Raw genomic sequence first — 23991 nt, 5'->3', positions numbered from 1 at the left:
TTCTCCCATTGCTCCACACTTCCCATTCTTATGATTGAGGTTGCCATCTCTCTCCATTTTTATTAAGCTGTCATAAATTGCTTAAAACAAATATAGAAAACTTGAAACAGAGTTAAAAGATTAGGAAATAAAAACTAAAATGAAAAGGAAAATCAACACACATCCAATTTCATGCTTCAAAGTAACAAGCACCAATGGGTTGTGTAAGCTGGGACTTAAACCCAGTTCTCTTGCTTGTTGGGCAATTGTCCTTTTCTGTTGGACTACAAACACAACTTGTCCATTAACGTCATTAACTTAAAAACTTGAAATTGTCTAGAAAAACATGAAAATGAAAAATAAAAATAAAACAAGTAGGGAAAAGAAATAGAACCAAACTATGTTGCCAATCCCCGGCAACGGCGCCAAAAACTTGTTGCGTAGATACAGCTGCACCAAAATGGATTCAGCTGCATCCTCAACTTGTGATACTCGCAAGTGCACGAGCCGTTCGGTAGTATAGCGTATGTAAGTGCGAGGTCGATCCCACGAGGATTGGTGATTGAATGATTCAATTCATTTTCCCTACACAAAACAGAAATGAAAAAGAAGGGAAATAAATAAAACAAGGAAGAAAGAAAATAACTAACTCAAGCAGATAAGTTCCCAAGTTCAATTAGATTAACGGATTGATTCTAGCTAATGTATGATTAAGCCATGGTGTGTGGTCATAACCTTGTGTTCCTAATTCCCTAATTTGATCATTTGTTGTCTAACCTAAAATTAAGCATTAGGAACCCATTAAGCATAGAAGAACAATTTAAACAACCAAGCATGTATCTAATCCCTGTTGTCGAATGTCCATACATACTCTTCCTATTCATAGTTCAATTCGAATTAAAGCATGGTGTATACTCTTAATTCAAACCAAGATAGCTAACATGCAAGCCTTAATGGTGATCAATCATTCAAACTAGCATATTAACTTATAAGCATAATGAATAAGAACATGAACCATAATTGAAACTTGGAAACTAATCAAACTTGAGACTAAAGAAAAGAATTTACATAATGAAAAGTAAAGTGGAACTAAGAAAAACTTAAGGAAAATTTCAACACAAAAGATTTCATTACAACAATTGAAAACTAGAAAGAGAAACTAAGAGAATTTGAGGGAGAGAAGGGAAGGGAGCTCTAGAGAAGTGTTTGAGAGCTCCCCCCCTTGGGGTGTGTTTACAAGCTTGGGAAACCTCACTATATATAGGCCTAAGGTAGCTGAAAATCTGAATTAAGTATGGCTAATGCATACAACACTTGTTTTATAAAATCTGAAATGGTTGATGCACTTCACTAATGCATACAACACTTCCATTATAAAATCTGAAATGGTTGATGCACTTCACTAATAAATCCCACCAGCAGCCCTAGCTCATCTTCATGTCACCATGACCAAGCTTCCAACCAGAAATAATAGCTCATCCTGAGGTCAGCATGACCAGCAACTTCAAGGGCTTACGAATTGGGCTTCCCTTAAGCAAATTAAGACTTTAAGCACTCAAACTTGAAGTTCAGAATGTCTTCTTTCCAGCCATATATCATTTGGGCCAATCCAAGGTCGGAGGAGGAAGTTAAGGCCAAAACAAATTGCTAACTCATTTTGCGCGCTGATAAAATCTATCCTGAGCATGGCTCTGTGTTTGCTAGGTAACAGACTCCATATTTATCCAATGGGGCTGAATTTTGGATATGTTATATTACACACCCATTGGAACAACTTTCATGAAGAATGTGGCCTCATCCGAGCTATGTAGGTTGCTGAAACAAAGCTTGCAATATGACCTACGAAACTGGGCTGGCAGGGGACTGTAGCCAAAATTGAGTTTGTCTTTAAGCTCTTCATCCATTCATCCAAATTAGGCCCTAACATGCATGGATTGCATCATTTACTATCCAAAGCCCTCATTATTACCTAAAGCTCAATGAACTGAAAGATAAACACAAAAAGGATTAAAAACACAAGTTTAACTAAAAAACATAACCAAATCATAAGCTAGAAGGGTACAAAATGATATGTAAATATGCACCGATCAGATACCACTAGGATGTTACGTTCCGAATGCATGGGACTGGATAATCTCGTTTTATTTATATATGCCGTAGGCAAAAATACAAATTCCTCCCTGCCGTTGGCTAGGGAGCTTTATTTAAAATAACTCTTGAGATGGTCCACATTCCATGGGTGACCGAGGGTCTTCCCATCTGTGCCTCGGAGCCTGTAAGTACCGGAACGTAGGATGCCGATGACTTCGTAAAGTCCTTCCCAAGAAGGTCCGAGGGTTCCTTCCGTTGGGTTTTTGGTTGCAAGCGAAACCTTGCGCATGACCCAGTCCCCGATTCTAAAGGAACGCGGTTTGACTCTTGAGTCGTAGTACCGAGAGACGCGCTGTTTGTAAGCTTCATTCCGAAGGTTGGCCACCGTTCGCCGTTCTTCGATTAAATCCAGGCTTAACGCGAGTGCTGCCTCGTTAGCCTTCGGCTCGAAGCTTTCCGTTCGGTAAGAAGACTCACCGATCTCAACTGGGACAACGGCTTCTGAGCCGAATGCAAGGTTGAAGGGAGTTTCCCCTGTGGAGGTTCGGTAGGATGTCCATATGGCCCACAGAGCTTCGGGAATCTTCTCCGGCCAAGCGCCCTTGGAACTGTTGAGTTGCCGTTTCAAGAGTTTCTTGATGATCTTATTTACGGCCTCAACCTGGCCGTTCGATTGAGGGTGAGCTGGCGAGGCGAAGAACAGGTTGATTTTGAGGCGAGTGCAGAACTGCCTGAAGAGCGCCGAATCGAACTGTCTGCCGTTATCAGTGATCATGGCGTAGGGAATGTCGAAGCGGCAACAGATGTTGGTCCAGACAAACTCTTCAACTATAGCTGCCGTTATGGTGGCTAAGGCTTCGGCCTCAACCCATTTCGTGAAGTAGTCCACGGCAACGATCGCGTATTTGACCTGTCCTTTGCCTTGCGGCATTGGCCCAATTAGGTCGAGTCCCTATTGGGCGAATGGCCATGGGCTTACGATAGGCGTGAGGGGTTCGGCAGGTAGGTGCGGGATGTTACCGAACCTCTGGCATTTGTCGCACTTCTTTACCATCGCGATTGCATCCCTGTGCATGGATGGCCAATAGTAGCCCTGCCGAAAGGCTTTGTGGGCCAGGGATTTAGAACCGGAGTGATCGCCGCAGACACCACTGTGGATCTCCCGAAGGACATACTCGCCCTGCTCTTCGGTGATACATTTCATGTAGGGGTCCGAGTAGCCACGTTTGTACAGAATGTCGTTGATGACAATGTACCTCGTCGATCGGTAACGCAGCTGTCTGGCCTTGGTCTTATCCGTAGGGAGGGTACCGTTCGTTAGGTAAGCGTGAATAGGCGACATCCACGTATCGTTGTACTCTACAGCGCAGACCTCGGCAGTGGCGGTGCTCGGAAGGGCCAGTATCTCGACGGGGATCTTTCGACCCACTTTGTCGTTGATTGCCGAAGCCAGTCTAGCGAGGGCATCGGCATGACTGTTCTCGTTCCTTGGTATCTGCCGAATCTCGTACGCCTGGAACTTGTTTAGCAGTTGGTGTGCTGCCGTAAGGTATGCCGTCATGGATGCGTCTTTGGCTGCGAAGTCGGCAGTCACCTGGTTCACTATTAGCTGCGAGTCGCTGTAGATGCTGATCTGAATTGCCCCCATGCTTCTGGCGAGCCGTAGGCCAGCCAAAAGTGCCTCGTATTCGGCTTCGTTGTTGGACGTTCGGAAGCCAAACCTGATGGCATATTCAATTTTGGCTCCATCGGGAGCGGTGAGTACCAGACCTGCTCCGCATCCTTGTTGGTTTGCCGAACCGTCAACATGCAGGATCCAGAAAGGAGTTGACTGGTCGAGACGACTGCCGTTCGGTAGGCCTTCCTGTGGAGGGGTTTTCTCAGTTTCTGAAGTCTCCGAAGGTGTCAGCTCAGCGATGAAGTCTGCTACGGCTTGTCCCTTTTCGGCAGGCCTAGGTTTGAACTGTACGTCGAATTCTCCTAGCTCGATCGCCCATTTCACCAGTCTTCCGGATGTTTCTGGTTTTTGAAAAACTTGCCGAAGGGGCTGGTTGGTCAGAACGATGATGGTGTGGGCCTGAAAATAGGGCCTTAACCGCCGGGCAGAAACGACCAGAGCTAAAGCCAGCTGCTCGAGTGGGGGGTACCGAGACTCTGCCCCCTGAAGGGCCTTACTGACGTAGAAGATCGGCAGCTCTGCCTTCTCTGGGATCCGTATCAGTACTGAGCTGACGGCAGTGCTGGATACCGACAGATATAGAGAGAGCGTTTCTCCAGGGAGGGGTTTCGACAGTAGCGGTGCTCGGCCCATGTAGTCCTTCAAGTCTTGAAACGCCTTATCGCATTCGGCAGTCCACTCTATATGGTGTTTGCCCCCTGTTGCGTAGATACAGCTGCACCAAAATGGATTCAGTTGCATCCTCAACTTGTGATACTCGCAAGTGCACGAGCCGTTAGGTAGTATAGCATATGTAAGTGCGAGGTCGATCCCACGAGGATTGGTGATTGAATGATCCAATTCATTTCCCTACACAAAACAGAAATGAAAAAGAAAGGAAATAAATAAAACAAGAAAGAAAGAAAATAACTAACTCAAGTAGATAAGTTCCCAAGTTCAATTAGATTAACGGATTGATTCTAGCTAATGTATGATTAAACCATGGTGTTTGGTCATAACCTTGTGTTCCTAATTCCCTAATTTGATCATTTGTTGTCTAACCTAAAATTAAGCATTAGGAACCCATTAAGCATAGAAGAACAATTTAAACAACCAAGCATGTATCTAATCCCTGTTGTCGAATGTCCATACATACTCTTCCTATTCATAGTTCAATTCGAATTAAAGCATGGTGTATACTCTTAATTCAAACCAAGATAGCTAACATGCAAGCCTTAATGGTGATCAATCATTCAAACTAGCATATTAACTTATAAGCATAATGAATAAGAACATGAACCATAATTGAAACTTGGAAACTAATCAAACTTGAGACTAAAGAAAAGAATTTACATAATGAAAAGTAAAGTGGAACTAAGAAAAACTTAAGGAAAATTTCAACACAAAAGATTTCATTACAACAATTGAAAACTAGAAAGAGAAACTAAGAGAATTTGAGGGAGAGAAGGGAAGGGAGCTCTAGAGAAGTGTTTGAGAGCTCCCCCCCTTGGGGTGTGTTTACAAGCTTAGAGAACTTCCCTATTTATAGGCCTAGGGGAAGTGAAAATCTGAATTAAGTATGGCTAATGCATACAACACTTGTTTTATAAAATCTGAAATGGTTGATGCACTTGTATTAGAAAATCTAAATTGGGTGATGCACTTGTATTAGAAAATCTTGAATTGGTTGATGCACTTCACCAATAGATCCCACCAGCAGCCCTAGCTCATCTTCATGTCACCATGACCAAGCTTCCAACCAGAAATGATAGTTCATACCTAGCTCACCATGACCAAGCATCCAACCAGCACATGCTGAGGTCAGCATGACCAGCAACTTCAAGGGCTTACAACTTGGGCTTTTCTTAATCAAATTAGGACTTTAAGCACTCGAAATTGAAGTTCAGAATGTCTTCTTTCCAGCCATATGTTATTTGGGCCAATCCAAGGTCGGAGGAGGAAGTTAAGGCCGAAACAAATTGCTAACTCATTTTCCGCGCTGATAAGATCCATCCTGAGCATGGTTCTGTGTTTGCTAGGTAACGGACTCCAGATTTATCCAATGGGGCTGAAATTTGGATATGTTATAGTAAACACCAAGTGGAACAACTTTCATGAAGAATGTGGCCTCATTCGAGCTATGTAGGTTGTTGAAACAAAGCTTGCAATATGACCTACGGAACTGGACTGGCAGGGGGCTGTAGCCAAAATGAGTTTGTCTTTTAAGCTCTTCATCCATTCATCCAAATTAGGCCTTAACATGCTTGAATTGCATGAATTATGCCCTCTTGCTCTATTTTCCTACAAAACACACAAAGGGAGGCAAATAACTTAGAAATCTAAGAAACTAAGCAAAAGAAGTAAGTAAATAGGGCATGTATATGTATGAAATTATGAGCTTAACACCCCCTTTCAAGGCTTTGAAGAACGGTGCACATTTGTCTATAGCTTTGGAGATGAAGCGAGTGAGGGCTGCCACTCGTCCGGTAAGGCTCTGGATGTCCTTTTGTGTCTTCGGCACCTCCATGTTGATTATGGCTTTGATTTTATCGGGGTTTGCCTCAATACCCCTCTGGCTGATCATGAAACCAAGGAATCTTCAGGAAGATACGCCGAAGGCGCACTTCGTCGGGTTGAGTCTCATTCGGTAATCCTTCAAGATGCCGAACATGAGCGATAGGTTTTTTAAATGCTCCCCTGCCGTTCGGCTCTTTACTAGCATGTCATCTACGTAGACCTCCATGGTGCTACCGATCTGCTCAGCGAAGATTCGGTTGATCAGTCTCTGATAGGTTGCCCCCGCATTCTTCAAGCCGAACGGCATGACGTTATAGCAATACAGGCCTTTGTCAGTTATGAACGCCGTGTGTTCGCTATCGGCAAGGTGCATGAAGATCTGGTTGTACCCAGAGTATGCGTCCATGAAGCTGAGCAGTTCATGACCGGCAGTGGCGTCAACCAGCTGATCGATGCGTGGCAACGGGAAGCTATCCTTTGGACAGTCCTGGCACATTCGCCATCCGCCCTTCGCCTTCCGAACCATGACTGAGTTCGCCAGCCATTCCGGGTATATGGCTTCCCGTATGAAGCCAATGGTCATGAGTTTGTCCACTTCGTTCTTCATGGCCTCATACCGTTCGGCATCATAGGATCGGCGCTTTTGCCTGATAGGTTTGAATGCCGGCGAGATGCTCAGTTTGTGGCTGATGATGTCAGGGGATATGCCTGGCATGTCGTTGTAGGACCAAGCAAAGACTTCTGAGTTCTGCCGAAGGAACTGGATGAATTCGGCACGGAGGGTGGCGTTCAGCATGGTACCGATTCTCACGCACCGGTCCGGTTGATTCTCGTCCAGTGCCACCGTTTCCAGATCTTCGGCAGGTTGTGCCACTGGAGTGGGCGTTTCCTCCCTTGGATCGTCCACTGGTTCATTGCCGTTCGGCAAGTCTGCGACCGTGAGGGTTTCCTTCTGCTTGTGGGGAGCTGCCGATTTCAACGTTGTGGCGTAGCAGTTCCGAGTGCTCAATTGATCGCCCCTGATTGCCCCCGTGCCGTAGCAGGTTGGGAACTTCATGAGTAGCATGTGGGGGGACAAATGGGCCTTTATTGCCATTAGCGCCGTTCGGCCGATAATTATGTTGTACGCCGTAGCACAGTCTACCACAAGGAACTGGTCGTAGACCATGGTTCTTCGTGGTGCTGTGCCGAAGGCGATTGGCAAGCTGACACTGCCGATCGGCTGGACCAGGTCTACTGAAAAGCTAAGGAGAGGCGAGAGTTGCCGATTGACTTGGCTGTCATCAATTCCGAGTTCTTTGAATGCATCGGCGAAGATGACGTTTACCGAACTGCCATTGTCGATCAGGAATCGTCCGACATCGAACTCGGCAATGTCGGCCCGGATGATCATAGGGTCGTTGTGTGGGTAGATGATCCCTTCCTCTTCTTCTTCGGAGAAGGTGATGGGTTCCCACCTGACCTTCGGCATCTTTGTATGCCGGCTGCTTTCAATGCCGAGGACTTGGGGATATTGTGCCGCCCTGACATACTGCTTTATCGAACGGTTAGATGCTCCGGCAAGGGTTAGGCCTCCACTGATCGTGCTGATCATGTTGATCTGCCGATTAGCGTTCGGGACTGGCGCCTGCTGAGGCCTGGCTATGTATTGGTCCAGTTTGCCTTCCCGAATTAACCGCTCAATGATTTTTCGCAGGCTTATGCAGTCCTCGGTGTTGTGGCTATTCTGCTGATGGTATCGGCAGAATTTCCCTGTATCCCTGTCGTCCTGTCAATTAGGCTTTCTGAACGATGGCTTCGGGATTATCTCGTTTTCGTTCAGCAGCACTGCCTCGTAGGAGGTGTTGAGCAGGGTGAACACCTCTGTTCCTTGGTTATGTGCCGTTAGTGGGGCTCGGTAGTTGTCCCTGCCGTACCTGCTCTTGTTTTTCTTGGAATGCCCCTTTTGGGAGCTTCCGGCATCTTTGCGTTTGTGACTTTCATAGTACGCCGCAGTCTGGGTTGGTGGTGCGTACGGCGATGCCTGTGCCGTGGAGGGGCGCTGTACTGGTTCGCTCTGCCGAGCCGTGGGCTCGGCCCTCGAGTTGAAGTATTCAGCCTTGGCGTGGATTGCCGCTTGCTTCATGAGTTCATCATACGTACGCCAATTGCTGCTGTGCACCAGATGCCGATTGAAAAGAATGAAGGTGCGTCAGTGGATCCTCCACCCCTGTGTAGGGGGTTATGCGGAGGGGCTGCACATCCCTATCCTGCCGTGAGTGCCTTATGCGCTCGGTGAAGGGTCCTGGCTGAAGCCTTCCCCAGTCTGGCTCCTGTGAACGAGTCCGATCGTCCTCCATCTTCTGTACCCTTTGAAGGAGGAGGCGGATGACTGGGTCTCTGTCCGGTATCTCCTCCGCCGTTTGATGCACCGATCGCGGCTGGGACCTGGCAGGGTTAACCTCCGAGAACTTCGTCGGGGTTGCCGAACCGTAGGGAGATGACCGGTTGGTGGAAGGAGTGTACTCATGGTCAGACTCTGCCGTGGATTCCATGACTGGTATCCTCCGTATCGGAGACTTCCTCCCCATGTTCTTCAGTCGGGGATCGTCCAAGCGGGCGTTGATCCTGATCGGCGATTGCTGCCGTTCGGACTGCCGTTCGACTTCTCGCTCCAGCAGCCGGTGTCGGCAATCGGAATAGACCTTCTTCGGTACATGGGGCTTATTTTTGGGTGCCGGGACCACCAATTGTTTAGACGGCGCAGACGTTGCCTTTGCCACCTTCTTGCCCTTCTTCTGCCGACGAGGAGTCTGTAGGCTTTCGGACGATCGGTCTGTCGGCATGTTCTGCGTTTGCTGCTGGTTTAACAGCAGTTGCTTTTCTTCCACTCTGGTCGAGAGAAGATTATTGTGTTCTTGCATCCTAGCCATGTCCTGCCGAAGGGACACGACTTGGGCTAAAAGCTCCGCGTTTTCGGCGGATTGGATCACAGGGGGATTAGTTGCCGGTGTGTATGGGGCTGGCGCAGGGCTCACCCCGCTTGGCATGCCGAACGGCATCGCCTCTCTTGGTATGAACGTAGTTTTTTCAGTGGTCCCCATATGTTCGGGATAAAGGGTCGATTTTATCGAATTCCCACAGACGGCGCCAAACTATTGACGCCAAAAAGTGGTTCTTTGACTTAGAGGGTCAACTTAGTAAATTTGTGTCTTCGGTAGACTTGATGCTTCGGTAGACTGTGCGATCTGCAATAAAAGCAAGCGCACGGTAAGACCTAGGGCACCGGTGTGGTACCGGCCGAAGGCTCTCCGATGCTTAAGTAAGTTCGGGAATAGAAAGCTCAACTGACAGATCAATAGGCTTGTGTGCCGTAAGTTCTGATTACCTTTATTTTGGGATAGTTGGCCTCCTTAAATAGCTCTTGGGAGGTGTGCATTTTGTTGATTATTTCGATGTGGGACTGTGGGCGTCGCTTGGGAGCGCGCCACATGTCCCAGGAGAGGGCGTTGCCCTAATGGAGAGATCGATAGGTAGGGTGCCGAGAGCGCCTCTGACCAAGCCCAATTTCCTCCACGTGTCTTGCCCTTATTGGCTGTTTATTTTGGGTGTAAACAAGACTAGTATTGGTTGAACTAATTATCGAAGCCCAAATGTAGGATCCGTTAATTTGCATGTTAAGGTTGGAGGTTGAGAATGGTACAAGAATAGATTATTCTGTGAGAAAGGATGAAGCTTTGATGGTGGGAACAAGATTGTATGTCCGTAGGGATGAAGCACTAAAGAAGGAAGTTCTTGAGGAGGCCCACTGTTCGGCCTTCACCATGCATCTTGGTAGCACAAAAATGTACTGCACCCTGAGAGAGCATTATTGGTGGCCTTTCATGAAGAAGGAAATAGGAAAATATGTTAGTAAGTGTTTGATTTGCCAGCAAGTCAAGGTAGAATGGCAGAAACCATCTGGGTTGCTGCAACCACTTCCAATTCCTGAGTGGAAGTGGGAGCACATTACTATGGACTTTGTGTTCAAGCTTCCTCAGACGCGAGACAATCATGTTGGAGTTTGGGTGATAGTAGATCGACTCATCAAGTCTGCTCATTTCAGACCATTCCAACTGTCAGAACTATTTGAAAATGGGCCTATGAACTTTCTTAAGTTACGCACACATGCTTTAAGGCCGGAGGTTAGGGTTTTGATTAAATATTTGTGGTTGAGCTATTTTATTAATTAAACATTTTAATCGCTTACATAGGTACTCAGGCTCCACCAAACCCTCGAAGGCTTTCATGGTTGAATTGATCTTCAAGCAAAGGTATAAAGTTACTCCCCTTGATGTGCTTAATCTGTTGGTATGAATATTGACCAGCGATTTGGAGTTTTCCAATCACTGAAAAATTACTCTAGACACACGCCGGAGGTGGTGGCACGTTGGCGGGATGTCAAGGTTGGATTTTGTTCCTAAAATGATCTCCATGTCATCCCGAGCACGACGGTATGCTCGAATTTCAATTTGGTCACCGTTTGACTGTCGAACGGATATTGCATAATAGGCGTTATCTGGGTTCGATATGTTCGAACCGTTGGATCGACCTCATTTTCAAATACGTTGATCTAGGCACCTCTAGGATCATGTAAGAATTCGCAGATCGAGAATCGAAGTCCTGGATACTCCGATTCAATAATTCAAAGTTTAGGTAAACTGTAACCGTCCGATTGTGCGATTGCAAGCAATCTGACCGTTCGATTCGGACCAAACATGCCGGGCATGTATAGTAAATTGTGTTGAACCTATAGGAACTCTCGGATTATTAATCGAAGGTCGTGGACCCCACGGGGGACTGAAATGACCAATATGGAAATTTAATTGCTTATTTAACCTCGGGTCTTTTCAGACCATTCCACCTGTCAGAACTGTTGAAAATGGGTCTAGGAATCTTTTTAAGTTACATACATGAACTTTTGAGGCCGGGGGTCAGGGTTTTGATTAAATATTTGGGGTTGAGCTATTTTATTAATTAAATGTTTTAATCGCTTAAATAGGTACTCGAGCTTCATTAAACTCGCAGGAAGGACCCTTGAAGGGTCAAGCTAGCTCGGACGCTCAGTGAGTGGATTTTTGTTTTATAAATAAATTATATGCAGTAAAAGTTTTATTATTTTTCTTGAATAAATTATTTATGGTGTTTGATTTCCAAGCAATTAGTTTGAATTCAAATACTTTTATTAAGTTTTGTTTACGTTTAAATGTGAATGGCTTGGAAGGTAGAAAAAGGAAATGATAATAGGATTTAAGGATTTAATGAGAAATAGTATTATAATTTTTCAAGAAAGACTTGTGTTTTTTTAAACCACCATAGGTACCTAATTTGTTGCCCTCGGATAAACTGTTGCCTTCGGATTTAATGATGTCCACAGACATCCTAGTTGCCTTCAGTTGAGTCAGCGCGCGTTTGACAGTTGCCCTACAAGTCTTAGGGATATCTGGACCGTGAGGAGCGAGGAATGTGGCTCAAGTTGACTAAGTGTCCCTTGAGTCTTGCGAGAAATGCGTCTCGAGTTGACTTTGTGTTTCCGAGGCCTGCGAGGATGTGTCGCTTATGTGACATTTGGAATTGACGGTATAATGTGAGAAATAAATATAAATCATGGAATTGATGGATTTATGATGGGTACACCTAGGTGGAAAGGAATTATTTCTTTACAATGCTTTCAAATGGTTTTGATGATTTGTTTGAATGCATGATCAATTATATGTATATAGATATGCATGCCTGAATTTTTGTAAGAATATAGAACATTGATATAATTGAATTTTCTAAATGTTTTAACAATGGGGTTAGTATGTTGATATTATTTTCCAAAACTTTCTTTTGTCCGCTCACATTTTTAATGTTTTGCGCCCTTAGGCAGTAGTCGTGTACCGGAGCACCACCATCGGGCGATCATCACCACCATTCATCATTTCCCTCTTTGTAGGATTCTACTGTAATCGAACTATTCCTATAAATTAAATTGATTAGTATTGCTCTGAAATTGCCCTAGGATTTCTGTAAGACTTGAGGCCATAAAGATTTGTTGTTGGTTGTGTGTGATCTAACATTGTGCATGATGAACGTTTGTAGATATTTGAATTGCGTTTTGTATAGGTGAAATTTTTTGGGAAACGAGCAATTTACAAAGAAGACTCTGCAGAATTTTCAGCAGAAGTCAAACCTTAAAAAAAAAAAATTTGAGTTTTTAGTTAGAAGGGCAATTTAGTCAAGTGTGCCCGGCACCTGCCAGGTGTCGGACACGCACAGGACAATTATAATAAGTTTGTGACATAACTATAAAAGTCAATTTTCATTTGCCTCTTGAATTTTGGATCTTGTGGGTCTTTGGCCCTTGAACACCTAAGTGTTCCAGTTTGGTCCTTATGGGACAATTATAATAAGTCTGTCAATTAAGAGACAATTAAAAAGTTAATAGAAGTGGTACTTGTTTAATAATAGATCTTGAATTTTCTAACATTGCGAGGCCCCAACATTAGCATTGGGTGAAAACCATGTCGTTTAGAAGAAAATCACACCATTGTGTTGTGATTTAACGACATTCTTTAAGTTTTCTAAATTTGTGTTTTAGTAATTTTGTGATTTCCTTTCTCGTTTAGTTTGGTTTGCTATTCCTTTGTCAACTAGGATGTTTTTCCTCCCATACTTTTGCTTATTTTCAATTAAATTTGAGAGTTTTGTCAATTTTTGGTTCTGGATATTCGACGCTAGTACAATCTTTGTTTGTTTTCCCTCGTATGAACATAGGTAAAAGTTTCAAAGCCAAAATTGAAATTTACTTTACCTATAATTTGAAAAGGGGATCGTCAATAGGGATGGCAATGGGTCGAATCAGGGGTGGGTATGCCATTCACATCCCCATCCCCATTAAGCTTTTTTCCCCCATCCCCGCCTTCATACCCGCAATATTCATATCGGAGATTCCCCATCCTCACCTTCGTTGGGGAATGGGTTTCCCGACCCGCCCCATTATGAAAGAAAAAACCAATTATAACTACTTTGTTGAAAAAATAATAATACTAAGGCAAGATATAATATATACTTATAAGACAATATAAGAATGTTTATATATGTACTGGAAGTTAACTAAATAAATAAGTAGTGTGGCTTAAGATTTGTATAAATTATATAAGTACATAATATAATAATATAAAATTTAGTCGGTACAATTACTTTAATAGCATATTTATATATACTATAATATACCTCATCACAAAATTAATATATATATTCTAAACGGGGAGGGTTCGGGTTGGGGATTAAAATACCATCCCCGCCCCTCCCCAAACACCATACCCAAAAAATTCCCCATACCCATCTCCTTACCCGTTTTTTGTCATTCATACCCAACTCATTAGGGTCGAATCCCCACGAAGATCCTTACTCGCGGGGAAAATTGCCATCCCTTTGTCAAGCGCTACAAAATAGTTAATCTGCTTTCTTTCTTCCCCTTAATTTTTTTGTCATTATCAAAGAGTGCATAATGACTATTTTCAATTATTTTTCACAATCATATGATGCGATAGAACTTAACTCTTTTCTGAAATTTTAGAAAGAAAAACTCTTTTTTTGAACTTTTCTCTCTCACATAAGGAGTCCTACATTTTAATGGTTTCCCTTTCGGAATTAAAAATTGAGAAAAAATAATTACAAAAATTCAACATTTTTGTGGTTTTGGGAATTTCCTTTCCCTTTTTAGTTTTAGCCTTTGCCGGTATAAAATAAAAAAGAAAGGAGCCAAAAATACATAGACGTCGGAAACCTCTCAGATAATTTTCTCTCGTTCCAATTTCCGTCACTCTCTCTCTCTCTCTCTCTCGCCAAATAATTTTATTTTGGTAAAATATCATATTGACCCCTTTCAATTTCACGCTCTCGGTGCAATTAAAAACCCTAATTTGCTGTCGCATCCCTTTTTCGCTCTACCCCAAAATATTTGAAACCCTAGCGCTCTCTCTCTCCCTCTCTCCTCTCTCTCATGGCGGCGGCCGCGCGGGAAGAGAAGCAGAAGCAGGCGTTTGAAGGAATGGGAGCGGGAGGCAAGTTTCGGAAGACGCCGTTTCGAAGGACCTCCCATTCGACGCCATACGATCGGCCGCCCACTTCTCTGCGAAACCCTAGCACCGCCAACGATGGCTGGCTCTCGAAGCTAGTCGATCCGGCCCAGCGGCTCATCTCCTACAGCGCCCACCGCCTCTTTTCCTCCGTCTTTCGCAAACGCCTTCCACCGCCTCAGTCGCCTTCGACAGGTTCGGCTTTTTCTGCTCTCGAGACTACCTTTGTTTACTATGCTAAGGGCTTTTGTGGTTTCTTAGTTGTGACCTAAGTTGCGGCCTAAGTTTTGGGTACTTTGTTCAATCAAATGTGGGAGTTGGGGTTTCTTTATTTGGGACGCCTTTTGTTATGTTTTTGCTGATTTCAAAGCTAATTTTGTTTCAATTTGTCTTTAACAATTTATTTCCTGGGGCCAGTGTGTGAGGGTTGAATTTGGGTAGTTGGTTGCTTCATATTGGGTTATGCTTGTTTTTGTGTTGTGGAATATCAGATCTCGGATTCATTAGGTTCGTTATAATAATTGTGGGGTATTCAGGAAAAACCTGTAAGGACATGAATTTTCAACGATAAACGATTGAAATTGTAATTGACCGAATCCTAAATTCGAGTGGGTCTGAATTTCAAATAATGCATGCACAGTTACACTATTTGGAAGGCATATGAATCCTTTATTTTTGATAGGAGGAAGGCATAAAATCCTTGCACCCCTTGTATTCTACTGCTGATTTAGTTTTTTAACATGTAAATTGGTATGAGTCAGGTGTGCTTCTTGTAAGTGTGATGCTTGATAGTACATCGTGTTTTGCATTCCTACAGTCTCTGGTGTTGGTGTCTTATCTGAAAGAGCCTGTTGAACTTTCTCCCTTGATTAGTTTTTTTGTTTTATTTGTGACCGCCATATCATCCGTATTTTTTCCTTTGTAGATTTGGATTTTGGGAAAAATTTGAAGTTCCTGAGAATACATAAGATTGCTTGCTTTAGAAGCTTTCTTTATAGGATGATATTTCTTTAGCTGTCATTGTGACATTAAATTTTAGCTGGTTGGCTCCTTTGGTTTCTTAACATGAGATATGAAAGTGAATTATCTAATTATTTTGCTTGCAGTTGTTGCGTGTATGTTAATGTTATCTTGAATGCCTTGTACTTTCTATTATAAGATGTCAGTTCATTTATAACAGAATAATGATTAGCTATCATGAACTCTTTTCTGCCTTGTTCTCTGAAAAGGACTGTGATTGCCTTGTTGGTTTCTTTACCAATATTCAGGAATTTAATCTTCTGTTACTTTACCAGGGGTAAATCATGAAGTAAGGATCAAGGGCAAAGAAGATGTTACCATGGTAAGTGTAAGGTGTTGTATATTTCTATTCTTTGCACTCATTGTGCTTTGTTCAAGTAACTGGGATCCCATACCTTTTATTTTATTATTAAGCTTTGTACTCATGTTGTGTTCAACATTCTGTTTGTAGATAGCATTACAGTATTCTTTTCTGAAATTATGACTTGTAGGCAGTACATGACACTTGGACCTACGTTTTGCCCTATGTTTGAGTATTATAAGCATGCAACCTTTTTTTTCACTTCCCATCATTTACAAATTTTGATGATTGATGTATGATCATAGTTTTAAATTAGAAAGTTAGGTGAACAGGAATTTTAGCGCTCTAATTTTCCTCTATGTCGAGTGTTAGAATAATTTAGGGGGTTAAGGGAATATAAGTGCAGTTGGGTTTATTTGGCTAAAGTTCTGTTGGAAGACATGATCTTGGTATCTAGTTGATCCATTAATAAAGTCTAGAATTGATAAGAAAAAACTGCTTGTAATCGCAAGAAATGAAGACAGAAAGACATAATAGAGTAAAAAAAACTGACAGAAAAAAAAACATCCTGGTTTTGTTGCTGAATAGGGATGGACATTTTAACCGGTCAAACTGCTCAGTTTGTGGAATTCATGTTGGTTGAAGTGAGCTAATACTTGTTGAACCTGTTCATGTTGGTTTATCTAATCAATTGTTTTTTGTTTGTTTTTGGTTTAATTATTCATCCACGTTTATTTTTTGGTATAAGAGTAGTCCATGTTACAGATCCACATTTTGTGTTGCTAATAATTATTCCATTGTCTAGAAATGCACTGATGTAAAGCATCTGGGTTACTGTTCAATGAGAATTTAAAAAGGAAACTTAGTGCGTGAGTCTTGTACCGTGTTTCCTGAGAGTTTCTTTGTGTTAACCCAAAGCCACGAGTGGTTGCATGAGGCAAACTATATTTTTGGGCCAATGTGCACCCATTGAATGAGAATTAATTATTGTTTCTTCAGTCCTGTGTCAATTAAAAGTTATTTTAATTGAGTTATGGTGGTGTGCTATTATATATTTTTTTAAGCTGAACAAGTTTCAATGAAATTCAATTTTTAGGTTGTTTATCATTTTATTTTTATGGTTTTGATAATGTTATTCTGCATGTGAATCATCTTGATATGTCTTCTGTATGTAATGTCTGCTGTACAGTATCCTACTGGAGTGCAAAAAGGCACAGTTGATCAAAGTGCTGGTCCAAGTACTACTGCTGATGGAGGCGAGTTCACTGAGCTTAAACAAATTTTAGAGCAAAAAACTTTTACCAGGCAAGTTTTTATATTTTTGCTTTTTTGTTTGGCCCGGACAAGCTGTTATGTACTACAGTACTAGTTAGTATCTTTTTGTTAATCTTTCGTAGAAAGTACTTATAATAAACTAAATGTAGCTGTACATCAAGGAAACTGTGTTGTTTATCAGTCGCTGTTATGCAAAGGGAATGATTTATGGTGATGTGTGTGTTTTTTGTATATTTTAATTACTATAAATATTGGTGGGTGCTGTAATTCTGTGCTCTATTTAATTGGAAGGGCTAATTCCTCTACACCAGTATTTCCTGTATGGGTAAGTTAGATGGAGAGGGTGAGGGAGTGGGGAGGGAGAGGGAGATAGAGGGAGAGAGAGTGGCAGAAGAGGCGATGAGACTTTTAAATGAAATTTCTGAATGGAAAGGGTTATGATGTATGCATTTATGATTTCAGAGATCAGTTAAAATTTCGTCCATGCCTCTTGTGGGGATTAGAACTTGTTTTCTTGCAACATTTGCTTACTGTGAGTTGAATGTTAATCACATCTGCAGATCTGAAATTGATCGATTGACAGCGTTATTGCATTCAAGAACTGTTGATATACCAATTGAGAATCAAGAGAAAAGGTCGGAAGTGGTGCCTTCAATGCCAGTGGTTTCTCATGACAGGAAGGAGGAATTTCTTAAAACTCCAGTGCAAGACAAAAATGGGATTGAGAGCCGTCTTGTTTCAGACCCTGTTGTCAATACGAGTGTATGATAACCTCCTTTCCATTCGTATTCTTTGGTTGATGACTTTGTGAAAGCTATGGTCTCATGCTTGCTACTCTCTAATTAAAAATAATTGTGGAATAGTAACATATTGAACTTTGGCACGTTTTTGACATTTAGTGGTTCAAAATGTCTTCAGGTCCTTCATGAAGATGTTGCTTCACCTGCAGAGCTCGCAAAAGCATACATGGGCAGTAGGCCTTCAAAAGTATCCCCATCAATGTTAGGTTTACGAGGTCAAGCACACCATGAAGATTCACCTATTTTGAGCAGTCTACCATTTCAGTCGAAATCGCCAATGATGTCACTTGTGCCATGGACTTCTAGCAATGGGGGGGATCAAGAAAATGGTTTTGTGACCCCTAGATCGCGAGGCAGATCTGCTATATACAGTATGGCTCGAACACCATACTCTCGAGTTCGCACAACTACTACATTCAAGGTTTGTTTGCTATGAGAATATAACTCCTTTCAACCAACAACGGTTTAGTTGAGTGGTTAGGCCTGTTTGCTCCCATGTGGGTTGGATTCCTCAACCTATTTATGGAGTTGCTAGAGTTTCCTGCATTGTAGGGTTCGGCGGGGTGCCCCACTGTCTAATCTGCAAAGTGGGTTTGGGGGATTTCTGGGTATAAGAAAAGGACAATACAGTTCCTTTCAGGTTTTTAATGTTTATTGGGATTGAGGCTCTTACATTTTCTTTTGCTCGTACTTCAGGGTGCTGGGTCCACAGTTGATGCTTATGGTGGGGCGTCGTCATCTCAGTCTGTATCAGAGCAAAGCCAACCTTCTGGATCTAAACAAGGGGTATGAAGTCTGAAGATTATCAGATGCTACTTTATTTTGTACTTGTTGCATCCAGATTCATTGTTTTTTTCTTTTGTAGGTCTTAAAACGCAGATTTTCAGTCTTAGACAATGACATAGGATCTATTGGTCCTATTCGTAGAATTCGTCAAAAACCTAATCTTCTATCTTCAAGAGGCTTGAGCTCACCAGTATACAGCACTACTTCTTCTATTCGTGGGACTAGAATAAGTTCTGAGGCTGCACAAAATCCATCATCTTCAATATGGAAGCCACTATCATTGGGTGAACCTAAGCATAAAGCATTGTCAGAAAATGGGGACAATGCTGTTCCTAGTACAAGTTTCTCTACTGTTCCCTCAAAATCCAGCAAGATGGCTTCCAAAATTCTGGAGCAGCTTGATAAGTTGGTCTCTCCAAAAGAGAAATCATCTGAGACCAATCTACGTACTGTGAGAGATAAATCGCCAACTAAGCTTTCACCATCCATGTTACATGGTCAGGCTCTGAAAAGCCTGGAGGATGTGGATTCGTCAAAATTTATGGATAATGTCCATAATAATAAGAGTAATTCTAAGTTGAATGTATCATTTGATCGATTGATACCAGATGCTCGGGACTTCACCTCTGAAAATGAGGACAAGGTTAAAGAAAATGGCCCATCGAGCATTAGAGCTCCTTGTGACAGTTCAGCTATACTAATGAATGGTGAAGATTCTACAACAGAAAAGAAGGATATTGTGCCTAATGTTAAAACTGCAGTTTCTAATGCATCAAACACTGCTGTTCATCCTCCACAAAAGAAACGGGCATTCAGGATGAGTGCACATGAGGTATAGTTGTGCTTTCTTATCATCTATGGTTCCCCAATAATCTTGGGGTCTTTTACTAAACTAAGTTCCTAATTATTCTACTTTCGTCTTTATACTGCTCTGAAAATGTGAGTGACATGATATAACCAATTTTGGTTTCAATTTGATCATAGCACATACACCAACGTGGGTTAGTTGGAATTGTCAGGCCCATGTGGTCTGAGGCTGTAAACCCCGAAAGGTACCTACCTAGCTATTTGCTAGTGTTTCCTGCCTTGCAAAGACTGTAGGGCTGCGCCCAATTTCATAACTGTGTCCTGAAAGCAGATTGATGGATTTCTGGGTATCCCCAAAAAAAAAAAATCATAGTAGCTACTGATGGGAGGCTTTACCTTTGAGATTATAAGATTCTCTAGCTGTTGGATTTTGTTACAAGTTCAAGATGATTTGTATAGTAAGCGTTTGCTGATGATCAAATAGATCAAGTTTATGAGGGGGTTGTTCTCGTGCAGGAATTGGAGAAGAAAAGTACAAATTAAAATAACAATTCAATTTAGATTCCATCAGTTCCAATTTGAAAATCTTACTAGATTGAATATTTCTTTCAATATTTAGAAAATGAATATTATTAATTTCTTTGTTATTGAATTCCTTATCCTGTGATATATTTGAACCTTATGGGTATGGTTTGTAGGATTATCTTGAGCTGGATGATGATGACAATTCTAAGGTGGAGACTTTCTCGACTGAGAAGAGCAGTATTGCTACTGCAACTGTTACCCTGGAGAAACCTCCAGCTTTCTCTGATGGGTCTGTGCTTGCTGAGAATGGCACCAACACTATCGGCTCTAGTGCGTTGTCATACAGCAAGATGGTATCTACCCAGCCATCCTTTACATATGATAAAGTTGCTCCACCAGAAGAATCAAATGCTGGTCCTTCAATGTTTAACTTTGGGGGTAAAGTTACTTCAATGAAGGATTCAGATGCAGCTTCTCCTGTGTTTAACTATGTCTCTAAGAGTGTTGACGAAGTTGCACGGCCACAGTTTGCTTTCACTTCATCACCTGCTGTTGGTGAATCTGTTGACATAAAATCTGGTGCCTTTTCAGTCCCCAAACCTGAAAGCTCAAGCAGGTCTGTATGATAATTTGCCTATTTTCTTTTTAATATTCTCCTATTGTTGAAAAGCATTGTTGAAGGCCCTTGGTTGCTGCATTTATCTTTTGCTTATGTTTTCTTTATAAAAAGAGATTTTAAGTGTATAAACAAACCTAGGCTTCTGAAGGATTTTCCTTCAAAGGAATGGGCAAATGGATTGGAACTGTATGAATATCTTTCAGTTGGTAGGGGATATGCATGTCCAAAGACCATGAAGGGAGTTATGACCTAATACCACGAAGGCAGGTTGCCTGTAAATGTCAGTTTAAAGTGCTCACTTGAGTGTGGCAATGAAAAATTAAGCTATCGTCTGTTGGAACCTTTGTATAGTTCAGCGTGGGTTCTTGTGTGAGCAGTTTTTGGATTTATATTTTCAATCTTCTTTGCTAGTGGTGAATGCAGTTAGCAAAAACAATGCAATATTAATAGATAAAGCGTATATTTATTAGCAAAGAATGAAAGACAATTGAAGACCTTCGTACCGTGGTAAGTTAAAACAGATGGGACAAATTGCGTAGAATACCTTTAAAATTATGGTTTCCTTCTGCCTTAATGCTTGTGTACTTTTGTTCCCCACCAGAATTTCATTTGGTCAGGGTACATCTAGTACTGGAGGTTATGTGGTGATTTAGGGTTTGAAAAATGGGGTTGAGGGGCTGCTCCTGTGATGGGTGGTGATTAATACAAGCTCTTAACTGGACAACGAAAGAGAAAGTCCTTTTCTCTTTCGTTTCAAAATGTAATCAGTGGTATCATGTGGAAATCTCAATCATTTGTTCTGCATTGCTGTCACTAATTTTTATGTTCACCAAAAAAGTACTGTTTTATTTATTTATTTATTTATATATCAATGTTTTCATCTGCAGTGTATCTGCCGTTGTAGCTGCTGCAACAAATTCTGTACTCAAACCACTTGAATCGGATAAAGCTGATAATAAGAATAATGCTGGAGTCTCTTTTAGGATACCTGAAACTGCTCTGTTCTCTGTATCATCAGCACCATCAACCACAGGCATATTCTCCAATGGCATCCCTTCCAATATTTCAAGCCTAAATAATGGGTCAAGCCCTCCATTTTCTCCCTCCGTTCCTTCAGCATTTTTTACAAGTCCAAATTCATCGGGTAGCATGACCCTCACTGCCAACACAAACATTGGTAACAACATCGCTAGTGCAACTGCGGTCACCACCGACAGTTGCAATGTTTCTAGCTCAGCTCTAGCACCTTCATTTTCACCTGTGCCTAATTTCGAAGTTGAATCCTCCACTGCCTCAACTGCAGTAACCACCAACAGTAGCAACGTTTCTAGCTCAAATCCAGCACCTTCATTGCCAGCTGCGCCTATTTTATTTGAATCCTCCACTGCTTCAGTTGCAGTTACACCAGTTCCAGTAAATTCTTCCTTAGACTCTTTTGAAGGAAAGAACAAGGAAGACAAGGGCTTTGGTAATCTAAGCAGCACCTCTTTTGCTGCCACATCTGCTGCCATTCCAAGCACAGGGAGTGGTATGTTTGGATTTGCTAGTGGTGGTGCTGCTACCACGTCTGCTGCTAACCAGTCCCAGGGTACTCGTTTTGGTGCTGGCAGTGGATCTGTTCCTATTTCCCAGCAGACTGGAATTGCATCATCAGCAGCCTCACCATCATTCGGGTTGTGTGGAAGTACTGGACAGTTTGGCTCAACCTCTGCTCATAATCTGTTTAGTTCAGGAGCAAGTACTGGACTTGGTTCTTCTGCTCCCTCATTGGAGGCCAACTCCAGTAGCAGTACTGCTCCTGGCATATTTGGTTCCAGTTGGCAATCCCCTAAGTCTACTGCATTTGCTTCCACAACATCTTTGTCAGCTGGGTTGTCGTATGGAGCATCCTTGGCTACTTCTGCACCTACTGCATTTGGAGGGTCCTCGACTGCTGCTACTACTAGTAACACGCCTTTTGTCTTTGGAGGATCCTCAACTGCTGCTGCTACTACAAACAGCGCACCTATGGCGTTTGGAGCATCTGCAGTTTCTTCTACAAATACCAATGGGGCATCTATGATGTTTGGATCATCCAATGGCGCATCCTCAACTTTGATGTTCCCATTCACTTCATCTGCAGCTAGTACTGCCCCATCACAGCCTGCATTTGGGAACCCAAATCCTGCTTTTCCATTTGGTTCCTCGGGTAATAATGATCAAATGAACTTTGTAGACAGCATGGCTGAAGACACTAATCAGGCATCTATGCCTACAGTCCCAGTATTTGGTCAGCAGCCTGTGTTTGGTCAACAGCCTGTGTTTGGTCAACAGCCTGTTTCAAACCCACAGTCTGGCTATGTATTTGGATCTACACCTGCAGTCCCAGCGGCAAATCCCTTCCAATTTTCAAGCCAACAGAATCTAGCCAACCCACAGAACCCTTCACCATTTCAGGCTTCGGGCAGTTTGGGTGCAAGTCAAGGGGGCAGCTTCTCATTGGGCACTGGTGGTGACAAGTCTAACCGAAGAATAGTGAAGGTTAAACACAACAGGCCGCGGAAGAAGTAAAAGCATCAATGGTAAAATGTGGGTGGTGTGGTTGTTGTTCTCTGTTCTCTGTATGAGGGTGAATAACTTTAATATGCAAGACTAGATACAAGAGATTGCTGGTTCGATACTGATGAAGGTATAATTTTCCTTCTGTGGTTAGGAAGATCAGACTATTCCGTTTGCTCTACATATATATTGTTTCCCCTTTTCTTTCTACAATCGAGCCAAATTTTCGTGGTTGCAATGAGAGGTTTTTCACAATTTTATACCAGTTTGTAGTCGGAACATTTATGCTTTTGTATTAGTACATGTAGTAGGTGAATGTTTTTGTATTAGTAAGTGTAGGTGGTATTAGGCTTTCTGGCTGGGCAAATTGTGTTAGCAACTGTTTTCTGTGTACTCTGCTATTTGTAACATAAAAGGAAACAGCTGTGAATGTGTCCAAGCTTATCTGCTGGCCGCCTACTGATTTTTCCCAGGAGGCAGGGGATACATGATGCAGCAGTGAGCACATTACTTGGGTCTTAATCAAATTAGCTTCTTTCCAAATAAATATTTTATGCATTTATTTTAGGTATCGTGTGTTTTGCTCGCATTGAATGATTCTGTTGTAAGAATGTGTCTTTTGCTTTGTGTTTTCATGTGCTGGGATGCTAGCATGTGCGAAAGGGCTACGCCTGACGCTAGCATATTCGATTTCATGTTTATATTGGTGTTGACTGATATTGAAGAGTTAATGCTAGAGGGGAAGCAGATTTCAACATTGTTCTTCCCAAATGTGCTGTATTTGTATGTGTCTGGCATAATTTGTTCCATCACTTGCCTTCATTCATTTAGTGATTCCATTTTGAGAAAAGTTTTGGTAACTGATATTTTTCTCAGTGCTCTCTTCCCTGGTTAGACGGTTTTGTCCTAGGCATTGTATAAACCTGACTGAGCATATTTAGATAGAGCTGAAAGTAATTAGTCTTTAAGAATTTCACTTGAAATAAGTAGAT

At 42.3% G+C, this 23991-nt stretch overlaps 2 protein-coding genes across 2 annotated transcripts; one reads left to right on the top strand and one right to left on the bottom strand.

The window, feature by feature from the left end:
- Positions 1-3022: 3022 nt before the first annotated feature.
- LOC110746532 (uncharacterized) lies at positions 3023-4381 on the bottom strand. The gene has a single exon (XM_088248584.1). The coding sequence runs from the start codon at positions 4379-4381 to the stop codon at positions 3023-3025; it is 1359 nt and encodes a 452-aa protein (XP_088104710.1).
- A 9654-nt stretch (positions 4382-14035) lies between these two features.
- Positions 14036-23546, top strand: NUP1 (nuclear pore complex protein). The gene is made up of 9 exons (XM_021977417.2): positions 14036-14523; positions 15624-15670; positions 16839-16954; positions 17485-17686; positions 17843-18145; positions 18421-18510; positions 18590-19342; positions 20016-20458; positions 21349-23546. Exons 1-9 carry the CDS (start codon positions 14253-14255, stop codon positions 23009-23011), a joined length of 3888 nt encoding a protein of 1295 aa, XP_021833109.1. The 5' UTR covers positions 14036-14252; the 3' UTR covers positions 23012-23546.
- Positions 23547-23991: the final 445 nt, after the last annotated feature.

This window comes from Prunus avium, chromosome 2 (assembly GCF_965620075.1).
Source record: "Prunus avium chromosome 2, drPruAviu1.hap1.1, whole genome shotgun sequence".
Lineage (NCBI taxonomy): Eukaryota > Viridiplantae > Streptophyta > Magnoliopsida > Rosales > Rosaceae > Prunus > Prunus avium.
This window is presented reverse-complemented; position numbering and strand designations above follow the sequence as displayed.